Below are 26,041 nucleotides of genomic sequence, written 5' to 3'. Positions count from 1 at the left end.
TATGTGGCAAGGGGTCAGTGTCAGCTCATAAACACTTAAATGTTCAAAACTGTCCCTTATAACCCCATTTCTTATATCCAAACTAAGCTGCAGAAAGTATTTAAAACAATATGATCATCACAAAGACTCACAACTACTTTAACTGTTTCCGTAAAACTCCTTATCCTTCTTGACCCCCCCCCCCCCTCCTACTTTCTACCTAATTCCCAAAACATACTAAAAAAACCACCCTGGCCATAGCACTGTATATGACTTCAAAGCCCACAGCCATGCCCGATCAGCACTGATTGATGATCACATGGTGCATACCTCCCACATAAAAGACACCAATCACTTCCTCTGACAACTGAAATGTGTTCCCACCCTCTCCTACCCAGAATCCTCATCACTATTAATGTGACGTGGCTCTCCACAAACATCCCACATGCACACAACCCCTCAGCCCTCGAACACTAACTCTACCAATGAACACTTGAAAGTCTTCCTAAAACCTTGTTTCCTGCCACCCTGGCCAACTTCGTCCTCATCCATAGCAATTTCAACTATAAACAAATCAGCAGTATTGCTATGGTAACTGGGATGACCCTACCCTATGCCACCCTTTTGATGTGCCACATTGAACTGTCATTCCTCACGACCCAGAGGCTGGGGCCCTTCGCCTGGTACAGATCTATGGACAACATCTTTGTAATCTGGGTTCATAGTAAAGGATTGCCTCCCCACTTCCTGCAAGAGTTTAACTCTTTTTCTCAACTCACACTCACCTAGTTCTTTTTGCAAATCCAAAGACACCTTCCTTGATGTTGACCTCCACCTCACTGATGACATCCAAAACTCAGACCACACACGACGGGATGTCAAAAAATAACTGGAGTTATCGTTTTGAATTTTAATGCTCTAGTGCTTGATATTCGTGTTGGCATTACCAGAGAGGTCTCACTGTGAGTGACATAATATCATACGTGGTTTGCAGTTGGAGGGAAGCAGGGAAAGTGTACGTGTGTGTTTGCTGTACCCAACATGGATCTCAAGTTGCAGCAGCAGGCATCAATTAGATTTTGCTTTATTCTTGACAAATCTCCATCACAAACATTAGAAATGTTGCAGCAAACCTACAAATAGCAATCCATGGGGAGTGGCATAATTGTTTTCAGGAGGGTGAAAATGCCTTTGTGGATGCTCCTCACCCAGAAGGCCCTCAACTTCGAAGACTGAAACCAATGACAACACAGTTAATGTCATGTTGTGGGAAGACTGCCATTTATTGTTAACAAAGATTGAAGAGATTATGAATATAGTCTATAGATCAGCTGAAGATGTTATACAAAATGTTATAGGGTACAGAAAAGTTGCAGCATGGTGGGGGCCTCACGTGATCAGTGATGACGAGTCAACAACAGTAGAGAAGGCTTCAGCGAGAACCAGATTTTTTGGATAAAGTCACCACATGCAATGAATCCTGGTTTCATCTTTATGACCTATCCCACAAATCCAAGACCTAAAAAGGCCAAAGTTCAACCAAGGGATGAAGCGTCACGCATTTTGTCTTCTTCGATAAGCAAGGCAAAGTGCACAATCATGTGGTGGATGAGCAACATAATGTTACTGCGAATTACTATTATGACATATTGAAGGGGCCATGAAGGAGGAAAACTGCAACAAAAAGATCACATCTTGCTCAAATGGAATGGATCCTTCATTACCAGCTCATCCCACCATCAAGACTTGAGAAACAATCGCAGAATTAGGCATTGAGGTGATAGTACATCCACCTTATTCACCAGACCTACTGCCGTATGACTTCTACCTATTTCCTGCAGCGAGAAAAGAGCTTCGAGGTCATTATTTTCAGAGTGATCGAGAGATAAACAATCAAATTTCAAATGGACTCAAGACTATCAAAAAGGGGCTTCAGGGGCTGTTTTGAACATTGGGCTGAACACTGGAATCATTGTCTGTGTCAGAGGGAGATTACTTTGTAGGTCTGTAATGGAATTTGAATAAAGCTGAGCAGTATTTTCTGCTAAATAAATAATTCAACTTTATTATGCTTATCCATTATGGATATTTTAGAACCGTGACTGTATATTAATGTAATTAAGTTATACACAACTGCAACCAGTCACTTTTTTCAATAATAATGATTACATATGCCTCATATGCCTTAATGTAATAAAGCATTATTACTGAAAAAAGAGACTGGTTGCAGTCGTGTATAACTTATTTACATAATTCAACTTATTTTTTGACACCTTGTGGTAAAAGCAACCAACCAGCAACAATATCTACATCTTGACAGCTGCCATCCACGCACATCAAACACTCCCTTCACTACATCCTAGGCATCAGCAGCAAACTCATATGCTCACTACTGAATCCCTGAACACCTACACCAACAATTTCACCTAGGCTTTCCTCTCCCCCAATCACCCCACAGATCATACCCACAAACAAATTTTGCAAGCAGTGTTTTCCTCTCACTCTCTGATTAACACAGCTCTTGCTTCCAAACCCTGTAGAAGTAGCCCCCTTGCACCCAGTGTGATATTAAATCGAGACATAAAACAAGATCCTCTCTCCCTGATATCCTCCCCACACCACCAAATGTAGCATTCCGTCATGTTCTTAATATCAATTTGTTTTTGCTGTACAGCATTTTATATAGGAATGACACATCAAACTGGCTGAGCCCATGAACAGACATAAAGAACTGACCATCTGGGGGACACTCAGTAACCAGTTGCTGAACCTGCTGTATATCATGATGTACTCGAACTGAGTGCCTGCCACATCACATGCACTATTTGGATCATCTCACTTGGTATTACTTTCCATGAACAATGGAGATGTGCACTTACCCTTCGACACACCCTCGCATCTTGACTTAACATTTGTTGTTAACACAATTCCCTCCTTTATGTATGCAAGTGGGAAAACCATATTCTTTTCCTCCTAGTTCCTAACTGCACCACTCAGTTCATATCTTTCTTGTTAGTCTGTTATCCTATCCAGATTTAAGCTGGTGTTGTGCTTACCAGTGTACTATCTGTGACCTACTACTCTCTCTGAACTCTCCCCGCAATCTTTGTCTCCCCTCTTTCTCAAAGCAGGTAGGTTCCTCTCATCATGTGGTCTGAGTAATCAGTCCTTCCATTTTAACCTTCCCATTTTATCCCTTCTCAGCTCAAGGAAGGGACTACTAAAGTAAGGGTAGTATTGAATACTTTTATCTGTGTTCATTGGGTGTACCAAATATTTTGTCTCCTGAAAGCAAGCACTGGCCAGCAATTCAGTCTCACAACAGCAATCCAGTCTCACAATTGTATAATAAAATAAAACTTATTTCAAGAAAACATAACTATTGCTCTTGAATAGTACATTAATATCATTCATTTGCAGGTGTTTAGGACTTGCTTGATTCTTTAAGAGGGTTTGATGAATATCCATCTAGTCTTCAGATGGATTTTACCTCATAGAATAGGCCCATTCAACTATAGGAAATTCTGTCACCTGATTATGTCCTTCAGCTCTTGCAGCTGCAGTCTAGTTTGCCCTTCTTACAGACTATCTTCTAAGATAAGTGATAGTGCCCATATTGCCTTGTATGTTCTTCATTTGCCTGGATCTCAAACTGATATTCTCCCAGTTCAGCTTCTACGAGTCATTCCATTTTTCTGTAAATACACTGCGACCCAATAAAATTTCAATGCCTTGAAGATAGCATGTGACAGACAGCAAACTGACATGAAGGGTGCTACACGTATGGTTGTTCATATGATTAGCACATTTCATTGCATGCACACAAAGTAGGAAGAAGTAACATCATATACATTCTGTATATAATGAAAACTGTGCAGCCTGGGTTTCTCATTCAGAAACCACATTTTAATGTTAGTTATTTGTGAGAATATTGTGTTATGCCTTGTCTAACAAGGAGAAGTGTCTGCCAGACATATCAGAGCTTGACAGGATCATGGCCTACGAGGACTGTGGCTTGTCATTCTGCAATAGTGTTTAATCCCATTACTAGCATCCAAATATGTAATCACTGTGTTCTTGGTGGCCTTACCCAGTGCTTGGCTGGTTCTCAGAGGCCTACATGGCTAGCTCCAGGGACCATACAGATATTGTCTGTTCAGCTGTGCGGAACTGCACAGCTGCATCATGTGCCTTGAGTCAGGACATGAGATTGTCTGCAACAAGACAGGAATCGACATGGAAAATGTACATCTGGAGCAGCAAAGACTGCCAGCATTGTGACCATTCTCCATCTCCATCTATATTCAGCAAGTGTGGTACTTTCTGTAGTACTGTCACTTCCCCCCTTTCCTGTTCCAGTCGCGAGTGGTTCACAGGAAGAACAATTTCCGATAAGTCTTGGTGTGTGGTCAAATATATCTAATTTTATCTTCATGGTCTTTTTGTGAAATATGTACGAGGAAGCATTATATCTGTTGACTCTTCTGGGAACATAGAGGACTTTCTGAAAAATCCTCAACCTCGCCTATAGATCACGACACTACTCGCACGTCAAATCATAAAATTGCAAATCATTCCAGGCAGCAGTTGACTGTAGGCAGTCATTTTAAGCAGTTGTTGTGCTCATGGTGTTGAAAATGGAAAAAATCGAGTGTAGTGGAGTGATTAAATTCTTTGTAAAAGAAAGTTTAACACCAACTGAAAATCATTTGCGGCTTGTAAATATATATAGTGGGTCCTCAGCTTCAATTTCCACCATGAGGGAATGGGTGGCTTACTTTAAACATGGCCATGAAAGTGTCCAAGATGACCCAGATGAAGGACAACCAGAAAATGCAAGCACAGTGGAAAGCATTGTCAAAGTACACGATATGATTTTGGAAGATCAGCGAATAAAGATGCATGAATGTTCATGCTCTAGGGATATCAAGGAATATGCTGGTCACATCCTGCACCAGAAACCGAGCATGAGAAAGCTTTGTGCAATATTGGTGCCGCATGTACTCACTGTGGATCACAAATGCATTCGCACAACAATTTCCAAAAAGTGAATGGTGCATTTTAAGAAAAACAGAAGTGACTATTTGCATTGGTATGTGACAGTGGATGAAACATGGATTCACCACTACACACCCAGATCCAAACAGCAGTCTATGCAATGGCTAGAAACCACTTCTTCACCTCCAAAGAAAGTAAGCACAGTGCTATCAGCGAGAAAGAACACAGTGCCGGTGTTTGGGATACAAAAGGAATTTTGTTGATTGACTATCTTGGAAAAGGCAAAACTATAACTGGAGAAAACTACTCTCAACTTCTAACACAACTGGATGCAATTGTTAATGAAAAGAGACCTAGCTTAGAGGAAGGAGAGAGAGAGAGAGAGAGAGAGAGAGAGAGAGAGAGAGAGGTCTTCCATCTGTTCTCAGAACTGAAGAAATTCTTTGCTGATCAACACTTTTTGCAGTCAAGAAGTTATTGTGGCTGTAGATGGGTACTTTGCAGCACTTCCGGAGAAACACTAGAGAGCAGATATGTGGGACTGGAACACTGCTGAATGAAATCTGTTGATATTAGAGGATATCATGTTGAGAAATAAAACTTCTTTGAAGGCGTAAACTGTTGTTTTCACTGTCATGATGCAGAATGCATATCTTGCAGCAGCTGCCACTAATGTTGGTAGGCAGCTTATCTCTGTGATCCTTTCATGCTTACTAAATGAACCTGTAATAAAATGCTGCTCTTTTAGGATCTTTCTGTTTCTTCTATAAATTCTGTCTGGTACCAATCGTATACCGATAAGCATTATTCAAATGTTGACTGAATGCGGCTCCTTTTTTGACAGACTACACTTCCAGAGGATTCTTCCAGTAAATCTCAGTATGGTATATGCTTTTCCTGTTATGTGGGTGTTACATTCTAAATTGTGCCATACACATACTCCTATATATTTTATGGGCATAGCTGTTTTCTGCAACTGTTCTGCAACTGTGTAATCATACAATAATAGACCTTTCTGTCTATGAATATGCAATATATTACACTTGATTATATTGATGGTCAATGGCACCAAGAGTCAGTCCTCTGCAGGTCTTCCTTAAAAAATGTACCAAAACTTTTCAACTGACTGACATCAAAGATCTAGGCCCTCACTCTGTCTGTCTGCCCAAGGATCCTTCTTGAAAATTGGAATGACCTGCACTCTTTTCCAATCATTATGAATGCTTCACTCCTCCAGAGATATGCTGTTAGAAGAGGAGCAAGTTCTTTCACATATTCTGTCTACAATAATACTGGTATCCCACGAGGCTCAGTGGCCTTCCCTCTGTTCAGCGATTTCAGTTGCTTTCTTGTCTCATGGTCAATTATTTCAATATCAGCAATTTTGTTGTTTATGTGCCAATTTAATGGTGGTACTACAGTGCAATCTTCCTCTGTACGATGTTAGTATTCTGGCCTTTTCTGTTTTGACCTCAGTTTCGATGTGGTTATGGATACAGAGTTGCTGTGACTTCCCTTGATGTGTCAGCAGAGAGACCGGCCCACTGGCAGTGACGCTCCCCATGAGACAGCTGGTTACAGGACTACATTGTCTTTTCACTTGCATTCTGGTTCTGTGTACGACATCATAATGGACATATTCATGTGATGAGGCTCTGGGGAGAAGAACATTGTCAGATTGTGTTTATCATCAAGACACAAGTCCTGCAACTTCTGTGATGATTTGGTGTGCCACTGGACACATGACATGATCATCTCTGGTTCATACAACTGTAAATTTGGCCAGTAGGCATTACATTTTTTATGTATTAAGACTGATGGCTGTTCCCTGTATTGAAGGCCCTGTTATGCTATCTTTCAACAAGATACTAACACAAAATTGACTACTGCCCTGGGCAAAATGTTCTCCAGATCTCTCCTCCATGAAAATATATGGTCATGGGTTGCCGAGAGATTGGCATACCATCACCTACCAGCAGTTACAATTGATAAGTCTGGCATAGACTTGCAGCAGCATGGACTGATGGTTCAAATGGTTCAAATGGCTCTGAGCACTATGGGACTCAACTGCTGTGGTCATCAGTCCCCTAGAACTTAGAACTACTTAAACCTAACTAACCTAAGGACATCACACACATCCATGCCCGAGGCAGGATTCGAACCTGCGACCGTAGCAGTCGCACGGTTCCGGACTGCGCGCCTAGAACCGCGAGACCATCGCGGCCGGCTGGCATGGACTGACATTTCTCTCTCATTCATTTGTGTTAATTTGACTTGATTCCTTATTTAAGTGACAGTCATTGTTACTGGCAGAAGTGGCAGCTCTGTGTGCTAAATTTTGCACTACATTACTTCCTGATCACCTACACATCTAATCGTTTGTTCTTCCCAGCATATTTTAGATTCACAATAAGTAAAATTTCATTATTTGCTATTTTTCCTGATTTTGCAATTGTAATGGCCATCAGTCCAGTTTTTGTTAGTATTTTGCAACCATATCTTTTTAAGCAAATGGTTTGAGATCATGAGGGAACACGCTGTTTCAGATCATGAAACCAATGGTTTGGAACTGTTTATGGCTTTCAGCACCTGCCTTCGTTAGAAGTATGGTTTTGAGATTCTTTTTGAAATCTGAGTGTATTTCACCTGTCTCATATACAATGGTCATTGCGAAGGTACTGGCAACTATTTTTTGTCTGAAAATTGTAATGAATTAAAAAATTCTGAAATGTGCAAATGGAATTTTAGTTCATATGTAAAAATTACATGTAGGGAGATGGATGAACATGCACACCCCCATAAAGATAACGCATGAGAAAAAAGACAAAACAAATTTTGTTGTCTCAAACCTGTTTTACTGCCAATTGCGACAGAACACAGTAGTACAGGTCAGGAGCATGGACATGTTACATCTTAGAGTCCCTCAAAATAATCTCCCAATAAATATACCACATACTGACAATGTTGTGGAAGATGCTGAATACCCGTGGCCTAATGTGTTACTATTGTGGCAACGTCTTCATGTGTTTGAAAGCATGTCCCATGCAATGGCTCTCTCAGTTTTGGTATGAAATCACAATCACAAGCTGATAAGTCTGGTAAGTGTAGTAGATGCTTCAGTACTTCCCATTCCCACCGCATGAGCAGATTCTGTACACATGCTGCTGTGTGGGCTCTCGCATTGTCCTGACAAATTAATGCACTGTGTAGATGTTCAGGACATTTCTCCTGAATAGCCTATCATAGATATCATTGCAGGAAAATGTGACAGTAGTACAGAGCATCAACAGTTTGTCCATATAGGACAAAATAATAGAAGATCACTCCTCTAATTTCATGGGCATTGATAACCATTATCTCAACAAGAGAGGGACTATGATGAAATTTCTGCCTTCATGGTGAACCTGGATGATGCCATTCCACAGACTGGTGTTTCAGTTCTAACTCATAGGCCCTGGCCCAAAAGTCATATATGGTGATGATTCTCGCAAGCATATTGTTTCCTTTCTCCTTATAACATGCTAGTTTCACATGACAAGTTCTGTAACATGTCCACTTTTCCACTTCACTTAGTGCATGAGGCACCCACTTTGCAGGAACTTTACACATGTGTAACTCAATGCTTAAGTACTGTAGATTGTACTCTTTTCAATACCAGTATGGTGCTGCAATTCCTGCAGTGTCCATCTTCTGTCATTCTCCAAGCAATAGGCAATCTGGCTATGAGCTCTATCCACATGCACATTGACAAGCCGGCTGGATCAAAGCATGTCCATCATTGTAGCTCTGCCACGACTGAATGCATCTACCCACTATGCAACCATTTGATATGGTACAGCAGCATTTCCTACCACTTCCACAAGCTCCTTGTGGCATTGTCATACATTCCTCCAGGTTGAACTGCAGTCTTTACATCTTTTTACAAAAGAGCACTGTTCAAGTCAGGTAACATCCATCCTGAATGGCTGTTCAACTCACACTGTGGTCTCTCTTCACACTTCATTCTCCTGGAAAGGACTGCCATTTGTAGTATTATGTTACATTATTATGGATTCTTGGGGAGGCTTTCTGATTCCATGGAATGTGCTTAGTTTGTAATGTACCATTGTGTACTTTGTAATCGACAGTTAAACAAGTTTGCAATGACAATTTTTTTCGTCTTTTTTTCTCATACCATATCTTTATGGCAGTGAGTGAGTTCATCCATCCCCCTATGCATAATATTTACATAGAACTGACATTTCACATGCATATTTCAGATTTTTTTTAATTCATTACCATTTTCAAGATAAAAAATAGCTGCATGTAAGGTGGAATAGTTTTGTCATGGTTAGTTCCATAAAAGATCTTAATAATTTTGAGAGAATGTTATGTGTTTCAGGTTCTGACTCTTTCCCCTATACAGCCCTCTCTATATTCCTTCTACCTTTCAGCCTTCTCTTCTTTGTTAAGTACCAGCTTGTTGTCTGAGTGCTTGGTGTTCATACATCTGCTTCTACTCTTCCAAGGGTTACTTTAATTTCCTTGTACGTGACATACAGGCATCAAGGAAATAGAGGAAGAACTAAGCTAAAATACAAGGCAAAACACAAATCTTGCAATAACACACAAAATACTGAATTTAAATCATAAAAAAATGTAAAAATGTTACAAATGAAGCAGGCAAAAGGGAATAGGCACATTAAAATGAGACAGAGAGAAAGGGCTAAATGGCAAAGCAGGAATGACTAGAGGAGAAATGCAAAGCTGCAAAATGATGCATGATGATGTTCACATTAATCTCAAGTACAAGTTTTATACCAGTGGTAATAATAATAATAATAATAATTATAATTACAATTATTATTATTATTATTATTATTATTATTATAATTATTATTATTACACTAAGCAGATTTAGAAGGATGTAGATTGCGAGAGGCTTGCGCAGGACAAAGTAACATAGACAGCTGCATCAAATCAAGACCACAACAACAACAACACCTTTGTGGTCCTTATATAAAATGCAGATTGGGAGCAGTAGAATCGTTCAGCAGCCAGCTTTAAATGCCAGTTCTCTAAATTTTCTTAATAGTGCCTTATGAAATTAACGTCTTTCCTCCAGGGATTCCAGTTTGAAATTACAGAGCACTTCAGTTGTTGTTGTGACTCGCCGATTATTCAAAGCGCCGCCGCGCAATTACGCGCGTCCTCTACGTGCGGCGCTGTCTGTCAGCCATGCAGCAGCTGCGCCACCTAAGCGGCCAGCCGAGCAGCGGCCGCTAGACTGGGACTCAGTGCTCATTCGAATGCTAACGTGTACACATGTCTTGCTTGTCAACTTACTCTGTGACTTATATGTGTTGTGTCGTTCTGAAATATATGTGTTAAACTTGACAACAGTTGTGCTTGTGTTGGATTTTGTCTGCACAGTGTGGATATTCAAATTTGGGGGAGGAGGAGAGGGAGATGGAGAGGGAGAAGGAGGGAGAAGGAGAGAGAGAGAGAGAGAGAGAGAGAGGGGGGGGGGGGGGGGGAGATTCTTGAGAATTCCAGGTGTGTGGAGGAAGATGATGTATTAAGAAGCTCCTGACAAATCAATGGTAAGCAGGGTCGGGGGCAGGGTTTGGGAGGGAGGTTCGGAGAGTACCATAAGAACAACTTTTCTTTCCTCTCAGCTGATATATACTAGCCATAATGGTAGTTTAACTACAATTTTTAAGCATCATTAATTTGTATGATATAATATTCATATAATTAAGCAATGGAAAATCCAGGATGGGATGTAACCATCGAGGCCTCAACCTTCGTTAGTCACTGTGCTCACCCATCTAGCTCCTTCCTTGTTCCCATTTCCAGCACTACACAGCTGTCATTCCACCATCACACCCAGCCTTTTTATTTCTCTTCTTTTCCACTACTTACCCCCCCCCCCCCCCTCCCCGCCACTGCCCACAGTCTAACCTGCAGCATTTCACTGTCTGCCACCTCCACCATATTATCCGTCCCTCTCCCCACCCCAGCCCCCTCCTTACCCACACCCAATCGCCACTCCCATCATACACTGCTGCTGCTGCTTGCAGTGTGGTTTCAGTTGCCTGAGACTGCAGTTGTGTGTGTGAGTTGCATTTGTCTGTGTGTGTGTGTGTGTGTGTGTGTGTGTGTGTGTGTGTGTGTCTACTGTTGTACCTATCTGCAACTCAGCATCTCCACTATATGATTCATATAATTAACAAACTTTGAAATATTAAGTATTTTTATATGTTTGATTTACAAAATTCAATAAAGTTAAATTTCACTGCTAGGTTCAAAACACAGATTTCCCAGAGATCTTATGAATGTACTGAAATTACCCTGACTTTTTTAGGTAAAATGTAGTTCCATCAGAATTTCACGTTTTCCAGAAGAATCAAACCCTGCATCTGGTAACAAATCCAGCAGCTCACCTCTGAATTACTTTGATCTGACCTGATGGAGATCCTCAATACTCAAGCAGTACTGAAGTTTGGTTCACTCAAGTGTCCACACAGTCTCCTTTACAGATAAACCACACTTTCCTAAAATTCTCCCAATAAACTAAAGTCAGCCATTCATCTTCCCTACTATAATTCTTATATAGCAAGTAAATAAAATTCACCATTCTGCTCTTAGATGGACCATTTAGGCCTGACCCTTTGCCATATCATCCTCTGCCAGTGGCGTCAATGAAAGTGGTATGGAGGTGTATGTGGTGAGCACACCACTCCCCCAGTTGTTGTTATGTTCCCTGACCTTGTAACCATTAATAATCAGTTGATTAGCTACCCAGATGGCCTCATGAGGCTGAGTGCACACTGTACCAGTCCTCCCTCAACGGAAAAATCCCTGGCAGTACCAGGAATCGAACCCAGGTCCTCTGAATGGTAGTTAGCTGAGCTGAACACTCAACTACAGAGGTGGGCACCATATTTATGTGCTTGTTCCATGTCATATCACTTTCCAACATTGTACCTAGATATTTAATTAGGACAACTATGTCAAGCAGTACACAACTAATGTATTCCAACATTACAGGACTGTTTTTCCTACTCACCTGCATTGATTTAACTCCTGCACTCAGTCAATTTAGTGATGATCATTCTTACATTCTATGCAGTAGGCACAAGTTAGTTGGTAAACAGCATGCATGATTTTGTGAGACGATCTGCTTTTGATATTGTAGGTTTTACCAGTGATGGGGCTGGATTAGGTGCTAGTGGATGGATGTGTGGGTCAAGTTTTATAGTTGAGTGCCACATTGTGGTACTTGACCATAAGAAATATGTGGCAAGGGGTCAGTGTCAGCTCATAAACACTTAAATGTTCAAAACTGTCCCTTATAACCCCATTTCTTATATCCAAACTAAGCTGCAGAAAGTATTTAAAACAATATGATCATCACAAAGACTCACAACTACTTTAACTGTTTCCGTAAAACTCCTTATCCTTCTTGACCCCCCCCCCCCCTCCTACTTTCTACCTAATTCCCAAAACATACTAAAAAAACCACCCTGGCCATAGCACTGTATATGACTTCAAAGCCCACAGCCATGCCCGATCAGCACTGATTGATGATCACATGGTGCATACCTCCCACATAAAAGACACCAATCACTTCCTCTGACAACTGAAATGTGTTCCCACCCTCTCCTACCCAGAATCCTCATCACTATTAATGTGACGTGGCTCTCCACAAACATCCCACATGCACACAACCCCTCAGCCCTCGAACACTAACTCTACCAATGAACACTTGAAAGTCTTCCTAAAACCTTGTTTCCTGCCACCCTGGCCAACTTCGTCCTCATCCATAGCAATTTCAACTATAAACAAATCAGCAGTATTGCTATGGTAACTGGGATGACCCTACCCTATGCCACCCTTTTGATGTGCCACATTGAACTGTCATTCCTCACGACCCAGAGGCTGGGGCCCTTCGCCTGGTACAGATCTATGGACAACATCTTTGTAATCTGGGTTCATAGTAAAGGATTGCCTCCCCACTTCCTGCAAGAGTTTAACTCTTTTTCTCAACTCACACTCACCTAGTTCTTTTTGCAAATCCAAAGACACCTTCCTTGATGTTGACCTCCACCTCACTGATGACATCCAAAACTCAGACCACACACGACGGGATGTCAAAAAATAACTGGAGTTATCGTTTTGAATTTTAATGCTCTAGTGCTTGATATTCGTGTTGGCATTACCAGAGAGGTCTCACTGTGAGTGACATAATATCATACGTGGTTTGCAGTTGGAGGGAAGCAGGGAAAGTGTACGTGTGTGTTTGCTGTACCCAACATGGATCTCAAGTTGCAGCAGCAGGCATCAATTAGATTTTGCTTTATTCTTGACAAATCTCCATCACAAACATTAGAAATGTTGCAGCAAACCTACAAATAGCAATCCATGGGGAGTGGCATAATTGTTTTCAGGAGGGTGAAAATGCCTTTGTGGATGCTCCTCACCCAGAAGGCCCTCAACTTCGAAGACTGAAACCAATGACAACACAGTTAATGTCATGTTGTGGGAAGACTGCCATTTATTGTTAACAAAGATTGAAGAGATTATGAATATAGTCTATAGATCAGCTGAAGATGTTATACAAAATGTTATAGGGTACAGAAAAGTTGCAGCATGGTGGGGGCCTCACGTGATCAGTGATGACGAGTCAACAACAGTAGAGAAGGCTTCAGCGAGAACCAGATTTTTTGGATAAAGTCACCACATGCAATGAATCCTGGTTTCATCTTTATGACCTATCCCACAAATCCAAGACCTAAAAAGGCCAAAGTTCAACCAAGGGATGAAGCGTCACGCATTTTGTCTTCTTCGATAAGCAAGGCAAAGTGCACAATCATGTGGTGGATGAGCAACATAATGTTACTGCGAATTACTATTATGACATATTGAAGGGGCCATGAAGGAGGAAAACTGCAACAAAAAGATCACATCTTGCTCAAATGGAATGGATCCTTCATTACCAGCTCATCCCACCATCAAGACTTGAGAAACAATCGCAGAATTAGGCATTGAGGTGATAGTACATCCACCTTATTCACCAGACCTACTGCCGTATGACTTCTACCTATTTCCTGCAGCGAGAAAAGAGCTTCGAGGTCATTATTTTCAGAGTGATCGAGAGATAAACAATCAAATTTCAAATGGACTCAAGACTATCAAAAAGGGGCTTCAGGGGCTGTTTTGAACATTGGGCTGAACACTGGAATCATTGTCTGTGTCAGAGGGAGATTACTTTGTAGGTCTGTAATGGAATTTGAATAAAGCTGAGCAGTATTTTCTGCTAAATAAATAATTCAACTTTATTATGCTTATCCATTATGGATATTTTAGAACCGTGACTGTATATTAATGTAATTAAGTTATACACAACTGCAACCAGTCACTTTTTTCAATAATAATGATTACATATGCCTCATATGCCTTAATGTAATAAAGCATTATTACTGAAAAAAGAGACTGGTTGCAGTCGTGTATAACTTATTTACATAATTCAACTTATTTTTTGACACCTTGTGGTAAAAGCAACCAACCAGCAACAATATCTACATCTTGACAGCTGCCATCCACGCACATCAAACACTCCCTTCACTACATCCTAGGCATCAGCAGCAAACTCATATGCTCACTACTGAATCCCTGAACACCTACACCAACAATTTCACCTAGGCTTTCCTCTCCCCCAATCACCCCACAGATCATACCCACAAACAAATTTTGCAAGCAGTGTTTTCCTCTCACTCTCTGATTAACACAGCTCTTGCTTCCAAACCCTGTAGAAGTAGCCCCCTTGCACCCAGTGTGATATTAAATCGAGACATAAAACAAGATCCTCTCTCCCTGATATCCTCCCCACACCACCAAATGTAGCATTCCGTCATGTTCTTAATATCAATTTGTTTTTGCTGTACAGCATTTTATATAGGAATGACACATCAAACTGGCTGAGCCCATGAACAGACATAAAGAACTGACCATCTGGGGGACACTCAGTAACCAGTTGCTGAACCTGCTGTATATCATGATGTACTCGAACTGAGTGCCTGCCACATCACATGCACTATTTGGATCATCTCACTTGGTATTACTTTCCATGAACAATGGAGATGTGCACTTACCCTTCGACACACCCTCGCATCTTGACTTAACATTTGTTGTTAACACAATTCCCTCCTTTATGTATGCAAGTGGGAAAACCATATTCTTTTCCTCCTAGTTCCTAACTGCACCACTCAGTTCATATCTTTCTTGTTAGTCTGTTATCCTATCCAGATTTAAGCTGGTGTTGTGCTTACCAGTGTACTATCTGTGACCTACTACTCTCTCTGAACTCTCCCCGCAATCTTTGTCTCCCCTCTTTCTCAAAGCAGGTAGGTTCCTCTCATCATGTGGTCTGAGTAATCAGTCCTTCCATTTTAACCTTCCCATTTTATCCCTTCTCAGCTCAAGGAAGGGACTACTAAAGTAAGGGTAGTATTGAATACTTTTATCTGTGTTCATTGGGTGTACCAAATATTTTGTCTCCTGAAAGCAAGCACTGGCCAGCAATTCAGTCTCACAACAGCAATCCAGTCTCACAATTGTATAATAAAATAAAACTTATTTCAAGAAAACATAACTATTGCTCTTGAATAGTACATTAATATCATTCATTTGCAGGTGTTTAGGACTTGCTTGATTCTTTAAGAGGGTTTGATGAATATCCATCTAGTCTTCAGATGGATTTTACCTCATAGAATAGGCCCATTCAACTATAGGAAATTCTGTCACCTGATTATGTCCTTCAGCTCTTGCAGCTGCAGTCTAGTTTGCCCTTCTTACAGACTATCTTCTAAGATAAGTGATAGTGCCCATATTGCCTTGTATGTTCTTCATTTGCCTGGATCTCAAACTGATATTCTCCCAGTTCAGCTTCTACGAGTCATTCCATTTTTCTGTAAATACACTGCGACCCAATAAAATTTCAATGCCTTGAAGATAGCATGTGACAGACAGCAAACTGACATGAAGGGTGCTACACGTATGGTTGTTCATATGATTAGCACATTTCATTGCATGCACACAAAGTAGGAAGAAGTAACATCATATACATTCTGTATATAATGAAAACTGTGCAGCCTGGGTTTCTCATTCAGAAACCACATTTTAATGTTAGTTATTTGTGAGAATATTGTGTTATGCCTTGTCTAACAAGGAGAAGTGTCTGCCAGACATATCAGAGCTTGACAGGATCATGGCCTACGAGGACTGTGGCTTGTCATTCTGCAATAGTGTTTAATCCCATTACTAGCATCCAAATATGTAATCACTGTGTTCTTGGTGGCCTTACCCAGTGCTTGGCTGGTTCTCAGAGGCCTACATGGCTAGCTCCAGGGACCATACAGATATTGTCTGTTCAGCTGTGCGGAACTGCACAGCTGCATCATGTGCCTTGAGTCAGGACATGAGATTGTCTGCAACAAGACAGGAATCGACATGGAAAATGTACATCTGGAGCAGCAAAGACTGCCAGCATTGTGACCATTCTCCATCTCCATCTATATTCAGCAAGTGTGGTACTTTCTGTAGTACTGTCACTTCCCCCCTTTCCTGTTCCAGTCGCGAGTGGTTCACAGGAAGAACAATTTCCGATAAGTCTTGGTGTGTGGTCAAATATATCTAATTTTATCTTCATGGTCTTTTTGTGAAATATGTACGAGGAAGCATTATATCTGTTGACTCTTCTGGGAACATAGAGGACTTTCTGAAAAATCCTCAACCTCGCCTATAGATCACGACACTACTCGCACGTCAAATCATAAAATTGCAAATCATTCCAGGCAGCAGTTGACTGTAGGCAGTCATTTTAAGCAGTTGTTGTGCTCATGGTGTTGAAAATGGAAAAAATCGAGTGTAGTGGAGTGATTAAATTCTTTGTAAAAGAAAGTTTAACACCAACTGAAAATCATTTGCGGCTTGTAAATATATATAGTGGGTCCTCAGCTTCAATTTCCACCATGAGGGAATGGGTGGCTTACTTTAAACATGGCCATGAAAGTGTCCAAGATGACCCAGATGAAGGACAACCAGAAAATGCAAGCACAGTGGAAAGCATTGTCAAAGTACACGATATGATTTTGGAAGATCAGCGAATAAAGATGCATGAATGTTCATGCTCTAGGGATATCAAGGAATATGCTGGTCACATCCTGCACCAGAAACCGAGCATGAGAAAGCTTTGTGCAATATTGGTGCCGCATGTACTCACTGTGGATCACAAATGCATTCGCACAACAATTTCCAAAAAGTGAATGGTGCATTTTAAGAAAAACAGAAGTGACTATTTGCATTGGTATGTGACAGTGGATGAAACATGGATTCACCACTACACACCCAGATCCAAACAGCAGTCTATGCAATGGCTAGAAACCACTTCTTCACCTCCAAAGAAAGTAAGCACAGTGCTATCAGCGAGAAAGAACACAGTGCCGGTGTTTGGGATACAAAAGGAATTTTGTTGATTGACTATCTTGGAAAAGGCAAAACTATAACTGGAGAAAACTACTCTCAACTTCTAACACAACTGGATGCAATTGTTAATGAAAAGAGACCTAGCTTAGAGGAAGGAGAGAGAGAGAGAGAGAGAGAGAGAGAGAGAGAGAGAGAGGTCTTCCATCTGTTCTCAGAACTGAAGAAATTCTTTGCTGATCAACACTTTTTGCAGTCAAGAAGTTATTGTGGCTGTAGATGGGTACTTTGCAGCACTTCCGGAGAAACACTAGAGAGCAGATATGTGGGACTGGAACACTGCTGAATGAAATCTGTTGATATTAGAGGATATCATGTTGAGAAATAAAACTTCTTTGAAGGCGTAAACTGTTGTTTTCACTGTCATGATGCAGAATGCATATCTTGCAGCAGCTGCCACTAATGTTGGTAGGCAGCTTATCTCTGTGATCCTTTCATGCTTACTAAATGAACCTGTAATAAAATGCTGCTCTTTTAGGATCTTTCTGTTTCTTCTATAAATTCTGTCTGGTACCAATCGTATACCGATAAGCATTATTCAAATGTTGACTGAATGCGGCTCCTTTTTTGACAGACTACACTTCCAGAGGATTCTTCCAGTAAATCTCAGTATGGTATATGCTTTTCCTGTTATGTGGGTGTTACATTCTAAATTGTGCCATACACATACTCCTATATATTTTATGGGCATAGCTGTTTTCTGCAACTGTTCTGCAACTGTGTAATCATACAATAATAGACCTTTCTGTCTATGAATATGCAATATATTACACTTGATTATATTGATGGTCAATGGCACCAAGAGTCAGTCCTCTGCAGGTCTTCCTTAAAAAATGTACCAAAACTTTTCAACTGACTGACATCAAAGATCTAGGCCCTCACTCTGTCTGTCTGCCCAAGGATCCTTCTTGAAAATTGGAATGACCTGCACTCTTTTCCAATCATTATGAATGCTTCACTCCTCCAGAGATATGCTGTTAGAAGAGGAGCAAGTTCTTTCACATATTCTGTCTACAATAATACTGGTATCCCACGAGGCTCAGTGGCCTTCCCTCTGTTCAGCGATTTCAGTTGCTTTCTTGTCTCATGGTCAATTATTTCAATATCAGCAATTTTGTTGTTTATGTGCCAATTTAATGGTGGTACTACAGTGCAATCTTCCTCTGTACGATGTTAGTATTCTGGCCTTTTCTGTTTTGACCTCAGTTTCGATGTGGTTATGGATACAGAGTTGCTGTGACTTCCCTTGATGTGTCAGCAGAGAGACCGGCCCACTGGCAGTGACGCTCCCCATGAGACAGCTGGTTACAGGACTACATTGTCTTTTCACTTGCATTCTGGTTCTGTGTACGACATCATAATGGACATATTCATGTGATGAGGCTCTGGGGAGAAGAACATTGTCAGATTGTGTTTATCATCAAGACACAAGTCCTGCAACTTCTGTGATGATTTGGTGTGCCACTGGACACATGACATGATCATCTCTGGTTCATACAACTGTAAATTTGGCCAGTAGGCATTACATTTTTTATGTATTAAGACTGATGGCTGTTCCCTGTATTGAAGGCCCTGTTATGCTATCTTTCAACAAGATACTAACACAAAATTGACTACTGCCCTGGGCAAAATGTTCTCCAGATCTCTCCTCCATGAAAATATATGGTCATGGGTTGCCGAGAGATTGGCATACCATCACCTACCAGCAGTTACAATTGATAAGTCTGGCATAGACTTGCAGCAGCATGGACTGATGGTTCAAATGGTTCAAATGGCTCTGAGCACTATGGGACTCAACTGCTGTGGTCATCAGTCCCCTAGAACTTAGAACTACTTAAACCTAACTAACCTAAGGACATCACACACATCCATGCCCGAGGCAGGATTCGAACCTGCGACCGTAGCAGTCGCACGGTTCCGGACTGCGCGCCTAGAACCGCGAGACCATCGCGGCCGGCTGGCATGGACTGACATTTCTCTCTCATTCATTTGTGTTAATTTGACTTGATTCCTTATTTAAGTGACAGTCATTGTTACTGGCAGAAGTGGCAGCTCTGTGTGCTAAATTTTGCACTACATTACTTCCTGATCACCTACACATCTAATCGTTTGTTCTTCCCAGCATATTTTAGATTCACAATAAGTAAAATTTCATTATTTGCTATTTTTCCTGATTTTGCAATTGTAATGGCCATCAGTCCAGTTTTTGTTAGTATTTTGCAACCATATCTTTTTAAGCAAATGGTTTGAGATCATGAGGGAACACGCTGTTTCAGATCATGAAACCAATGGTTTGGAACTGTTTATGGCTTTCAGCACCTGCCTTCGTTAGAAGTATGGTTTTGAGATTCTTTTTGAAATCTGAGTGTATTTCACCTGTCTCATATACAATGGTCATTGCGAAGGTACTGGCAACTATTTTTTGTCTGAAAATTGTAATGAATTAAAAAATTCTGAAATGTGCAAATGGAATTTTAGTTCATATGTAAAAATTACATGTAGGGAGATGGATGAACATGCACACCCCCATAAAGATAACGCATGAGAAAAAAGACAAAACAAATTTTGTTGTCTCAAACCTGTTTTACTGCCAATTGCGACAGAACACAGTAGTACAGGTCAGGAGCATGGACATGTTACATCTTAGAGTCCCTCAAAATAATCTCCCAATAAATATACCACATACTGACAATGTTGTGGAAGATGCTGAATACCCGTGGCCTAATGTGTTACTATTGTGGCAACGTCTTCATGTGTTTGAAAGCATGTCCCATGCAATGGCTCTCTCAGTTTTGGTATGAAATCACAATCACAAGCTGATAAGTCTGGTAAGTGTAGTAGATGCTTCAGTACTTCCCATTCCCACCGCATGAGCAGATTCTGTACACATGCTGCTGTGTGGGCTCTCGCATTGTCCTGACAAATTAATGCACTGTGTAGATGTTCAGGACATTTCTCCTGAATAGCCTATCATAGATATCATTGCAGGAAAATGTGACAGTAGTACAGAGCATCAACAGTTTGTCCATATAGGACAAAATAATAGAAGATCACTCCTCTAATTTCATGGGCATTGATAACCATTATCTCAACAAGAGAGGGACTATGATGAAATTTCTGCCTTCATGGTGAACCTGGATGATGCCATTCCACAGACTGGTGTTTCAGTTCTAACTCATAGGCCCTGGCCCAAAAGTCATATATGGTGATGATTCTCGCAAGCATATTGTTTCCTTTCTCCTTATAACATGCTAGTTTCACATGACAAGTTCTGTAACATGTCCACTTTTCCACTTCACTTAGTGCATGAGGCACCCACTTTGCAGGAACTTTACACATGTGTAACTCAATGCTTAAGTACTGTAGATTGTACTCTTTTCAATACCAGTATGGTGCTGCAATTCCTGCAGTGTCCATCTTCTGTCATTCTCCAAGCAATAGGCAATCTGGCTATGAGCTCTATCCACATGCACATTGACAAGCCGGCTGGATCAAAGCATGTCCATCATTGTAGCTCTGCCACGACTGAATGCATCTACCCACTATGCAACCATTTGATATGGTACAGCAGCATTTCCTACCACTTCCACAAGCTCCTTGTGGCATTGTCATACATTCCTCCAGGTTGAACTGCAGTCTTTACATCTTTTTACAAAAGAGCACTGTTCAAGTCAGGTAACATCCATCCTGAATGGCTGTTCAACTCACACTGTGGTCTCTCTTCACACTTCATTCTCCTGGAAAGGACTGCCATTTGTAGTATTATGTTACATTATTATGGATTCTTGGGGAGGCTTTCTGATTCCATGGAATGTGCTTAGTTTGTAATGTACCATTGTGTACTTTGTAATCGACAGTTAAACAAGTTTGCAATGACAATTTTTTTCGTCTTTTTTTCTCATACCATATCTTTATGGCAGTGAGTGAGTTCATCCATCCCCCTATGCATAATATTTACATAGAACTGACATTTCACATGCATATTTCAGATTTTTTTTAATTCATTACCATTTTCAAGATAAAAAATAGCTGCATGTAAGGTGGAATAGTTTTGTCATGGTTAGTTCCATAAAAGATCTTAATAATTTTGAGAGAATGTTATGTGTTTCAGGTTCTGACTCTTTCCCCTATACAGCCCTCTCTATATTCCTTCTACCTTTCAGCCTTCTCTTCTTTGTTAAGTACCAGCTTGTTGTCTGAGTGCTTGGTGTTCATACATCTGCTTCTACTCTTCCAAGGGTTACTTTAATTTCCTTGTACGTGACATACAGGCATCAAGGAAATAGAGGAAGAACTAAGCTAAAATACAAGGCAAAACACAAATCTTGCAATAACACACAAAATACTGAATTTAAATCATAAAAAAATGTAAAAATGTTACAAATGAAGCAGGCAAAAGGGAATAGGCACATTAAAATGAGACAGAGAGAAAGGGCTAAATGGCAAAGCAGGAATGACTAGAGGAGAAATGCAAAGCTGCAAAATGATGCATGATGATGTTCACATTAATCTCAAGTACAAGTTTTATACCAGTGGTAATAATAATAATAATTATAATTATAATTATAATTATAATTATAATAATTATTATTATTTATGTGAAATGCATCTCGCACAGCAGCAAAATAAAAGAAATAATCGTCTTAATTTATATGATAATGCAAAATTAAATTACTTATCAATTAAAAAGCACATCAAAAAAATTTTTTGCTGTTTTTGTGAGCAATGGTTATTTACATAAGAGGAAGTTTATTATGTCATACATCTCAATTACAAGTCATTAAGTCATTTTACTGTGAAAAAATTGACACACACACACACACACACACACACACACACACACACACACACACACACACACAAATAAAACAACAAAATAGAACTTATAAATATGTTGCCCATTTCAAACATGTAGGGAAAAAATAATGTGGACAACTGACTACTGGGACTTCAAGGGAGGGGGAGGGGAGGGGGCGTATTTAACTACTATTACTTTTGTTAGGTTCTGGGTGCAGCTACTGCTGTTACAAGGGTCTCCAATGCTTTCTTACATCACAAACACCATTTTATTGTACAACAAATTACAAATTCTGAAAGCTCGAACTTTTAGGTACTTTTCAATGTGGTCCCTGTCATGATTGATGCATGTTTGGAGACGCTCCAGAAGCTTTTTCATACCAGGGTCGTATCACTCTTCCACCAGCTCTGGCAGGAAGGAATGGATAGCTGTCTTCAGCTCTTTCATTCTCCCCAGGTATTAATTTAAGTTGGAAAACAAATAGTAGACACCAGAAGCCAAATTAGGGTTGTATGGAGGATGGTCAGTGATTTCACAACTGAAATTGGCAATGAGATCTGTCATGGTGCTGGAGACGTGAGGATGAGCATTGTCATGGTGCAAACAAATTCGCTTGGTCAGCCGACCCCTCCTTTTGTTCTGTATATACGGGCGTATATACAGTGTCTTGAAATGAGGATATAAGATGAACATCAACAAAAGCAAAACGAGGATAATGGAATGTAGTCAAATTAAATCGGGTGATGCTGAGGGAATTAGATTAGGAAATGAGACACTTAAAGTAGTAAGGGAGTTTTGCTATTTAGGGAGTAAAATAACTGATGATGGTCGAAGTAGAGAGGATATAAAATGTAGACTGGCAATGGAAAGGAAATCGTTTCTGAAGAAGAGAAATTTGTTAACGTCGAGTATAGATTTAAGTGTCAGGAAGGCGTTTCTGAAAGTATTTGTATGGAGTGTAGCCATGTATGGAAGTGAAACATGGACGATAACTAGTTTGGACAAGAAGAGAATAGAAGCTTTCGAAATGTGGTGCTACAGAAGAATGCTGAAGATTAGATGGGTAGATCACATAACTAATGAGGAGGTGTTGAATAGGATTGGGGAGAAGAAAAGTTTGTGGCACAACTTGACTAGAAGAAGGGATTGGTTGGTAGGACATGTTTTGAGGCATCAAGGGATCACAAATTTAGCATTGGAGGGCAGCGTGGAGAGTAAAAATCGTAGAGGGAGACCAAGAGATCAATACACTAAGCAGATTCAGAAGGATGTAGGTTGCAGTAGGTACTGGGAGATGAAGAAGCTTGCACAGGATAGAGTAGCATGGAGAGCTGCATCAAACCAGTCTCAGGACTGAAGACCACAACAACAACAACATACCAGCGTAGCTTTGTTATTGTCTCGCAGCACACTGCCGCATTGATTGTTGTACCTGCTTCCAGGTAGTCAACTGGCAGAATGCGTTTCCAATCCCAGAATACTGAAGCCATCACCTTCACCACTGAGGGCATTTGCTTGAACTTCTTGACATTTGGAGAATCGGAATGCCATCATTGTTTATATTGTTCCTTAGTCTCTGGTGTGAAGTTGTGGACCCAAGTCTTGTCCCCGGTTACAACTGAATCCAGAAATTCCTCATCCCATTCCCGGTAATGGTGAAGAAACTTGTGGGCACTTTTGACGCATTTCTTTTTTGTGTTCATAAGTGAGCATCCACAGCACCCACCTGGCACAAATCTTGTGACACTTCAAAATGTGCATCAAAATCTTGTCCATGGTAGTCTTAGAGATGGCCATGTCAGCTCATCATTCTCTTGCACAGTCACACCAACCCACAAGCAAAACTTCTTGACTTCTGTCACTGTCTCATATGAACCTGAAGGATGCGCACAGCCAGCCACGTCCTCCACTTTTGTACGGCTGTCTGTGAACTCCCTACACCACTTACGCACATTTTTTATGTCCATACACATCAGTCAACTGGTGATGAATTTCAATAGGGGTTGACTCCTTAAACCACAGAAATCTAATCACAGAATGCAATCCATGCTTGGTGGGAGCGTCAATTTTCCCTTCCATTGTTAATGGCTGCTACGCCAAAAAGGAGCATTGCACAGAGTTGGGAACTGGGAAGGATAGTGGTGTGGGAAGCAAGGAACATCGCACTGTTCTTAGATTTAAGCGAGCTCACTCCATCCCGACAGGAGCTCGTCGGAGACCTTACTTTACGGACAACCCTCATACTTAGTTTTAAGCCTCGTTTTCATATGAGGCACACCATTTACAAGATAGCAGGCAATATAAGACAGTGATAAACACACACATGAGTAGAAGAATGAAGATGATCAAGGACACACCTCAATCCAGATTTTTCTGGTGGTGCCATTATTTCTCCAGAAATTTCATCCTTTCCCCATCCTGTTCTGCATTCAACTATTCCTGATGTGTACAAGCATGACAAAGAATTACTTGCTGACTGCATTCCTGGCAAGGGTGGGCAAAATGTACCACTGCCCACACCTGTGTGATTAAATGTGATCACCATATTGTTGCTAAATTCGTGATAACCTGTTTCACAATTCAGCAGAGTTGTTGCACTGAAACAAGAAATTAAACTTGTATACATATAAGTGTAACTCATGTTCCAAAAATGGGTTATTAATGATGCAAGAACTCATGAAATATCAACCAACACAAAAAAACAAACGTTTAGTGATAAATATATGACATTCAGTTCAAAAGTGAAATAAAAAGAAGATGAAACATTATTCATTATTCATTGACAGTACTGTTGCTTATCCTATTCCTCTGTATTTCAGATCATCTTAGAAATGTGTAAATATGTGAAGAATTAAAAACCTTTGTAAACCAGTAATTATTTACAATAAAATGAGTATCATAAATACACAATAACAGTATCAAAGGAATAATTCTTGTGATATAACTATAAAATTATAAGCAGGCAGAATGGCTGACCAACAATTAACTCCAGGAGGTGGTAGTCCAATAATGCTGACAGACATATAAAAGTAGAAAATATGTACACATCTGCAACATACATTACAATTTTTTTATATATTTTTTCTTTGATCTCATTGTGTCTTAATGCCAATTCCAGTTGGTTTTCATCTTTTACCATAGGTCTGTTCCCTCAGATTTCATCTTGTTTCCCCTTATTTCATGTGTTTCATCCTTTTTAAGAATTTTCCCATGTGTTTGCATGTATTTTTGCAATTTATTCAGATATAATTCTACATTATTTATGTATTTTATCCGTTTTTATCCACCACCATGGATCCTTGCTCCTTCCATCTACATCAATACAGAAAAGTTTCCTTATCCCTAGCCAGAACCCACTCCCACATACTGTTCCTGTGTTGTTGCTTGTCCCATGGTATCCCTCCAAATGGCCTTACCATCAAATTACTCACCTCTGGCAGCCACCTTTCCTTCCACAATGAGCTCTATCTGCTCCAATCCTACCAATCCTTAACACTCACCCACACAGTCCTACAAAACCATATCATTCAGTCTCAAACCTCCTTCCAATACCTTTTCTCCATCCGTAAAATTCTCATGCTAAGCAATCCCAAATTCCTGGATCCCATAACACACACTGAAACTCTTACACTCCACGAACTAGAGCAACATGCACACTGCCACCTCAAAAAACTCTCCACCCTGTTCACTTCCTACTCCCACCTTGGACTACCACTGTCCACTGCCTCTACAATAACCTTC

The 26,041-nt window shown here is 40.5% G+C and overlaps 1 protein-coding gene across 1 annotated transcript in view; it reads right to left on the bottom strand.

The window, feature by feature from the left end:
- LOC126473567 (coiled-coil and C2 domain-containing protein 2A) overlaps positions 1-26,041 on the bottom strand; it is a 574,642-nt gene that overhangs the window by 192,087 nt on the left and 356,514 nt on the right. The window contains exon 14 of the mRNA XM_050100701.1: positions 24,658-24,897. Coding sequence (XP_049956658.1) covers positions 24,658-24,897 — 240 coding nt within the window. The remainder of the gene's footprint in view (positions 1-24,657; positions 24,898-26,041) is intronic.

This window comes from Schistocerca serialis, chromosome 4 (assembly GCF_023864345.2).
Source record: "Schistocerca serialis cubense isolate TAMUIC-IGC-003099 chromosome 4, iqSchSeri2.2, whole genome shotgun sequence".
Lineage (NCBI taxonomy): Eukaryota > Metazoa > Arthropoda > Insecta > Orthoptera > Acrididae > Schistocerca > Schistocerca serialis.
Note: the sequence above shows the minus strand (reverse complement) of the source record. Positions and strands in the feature narration are given on the sequence as shown.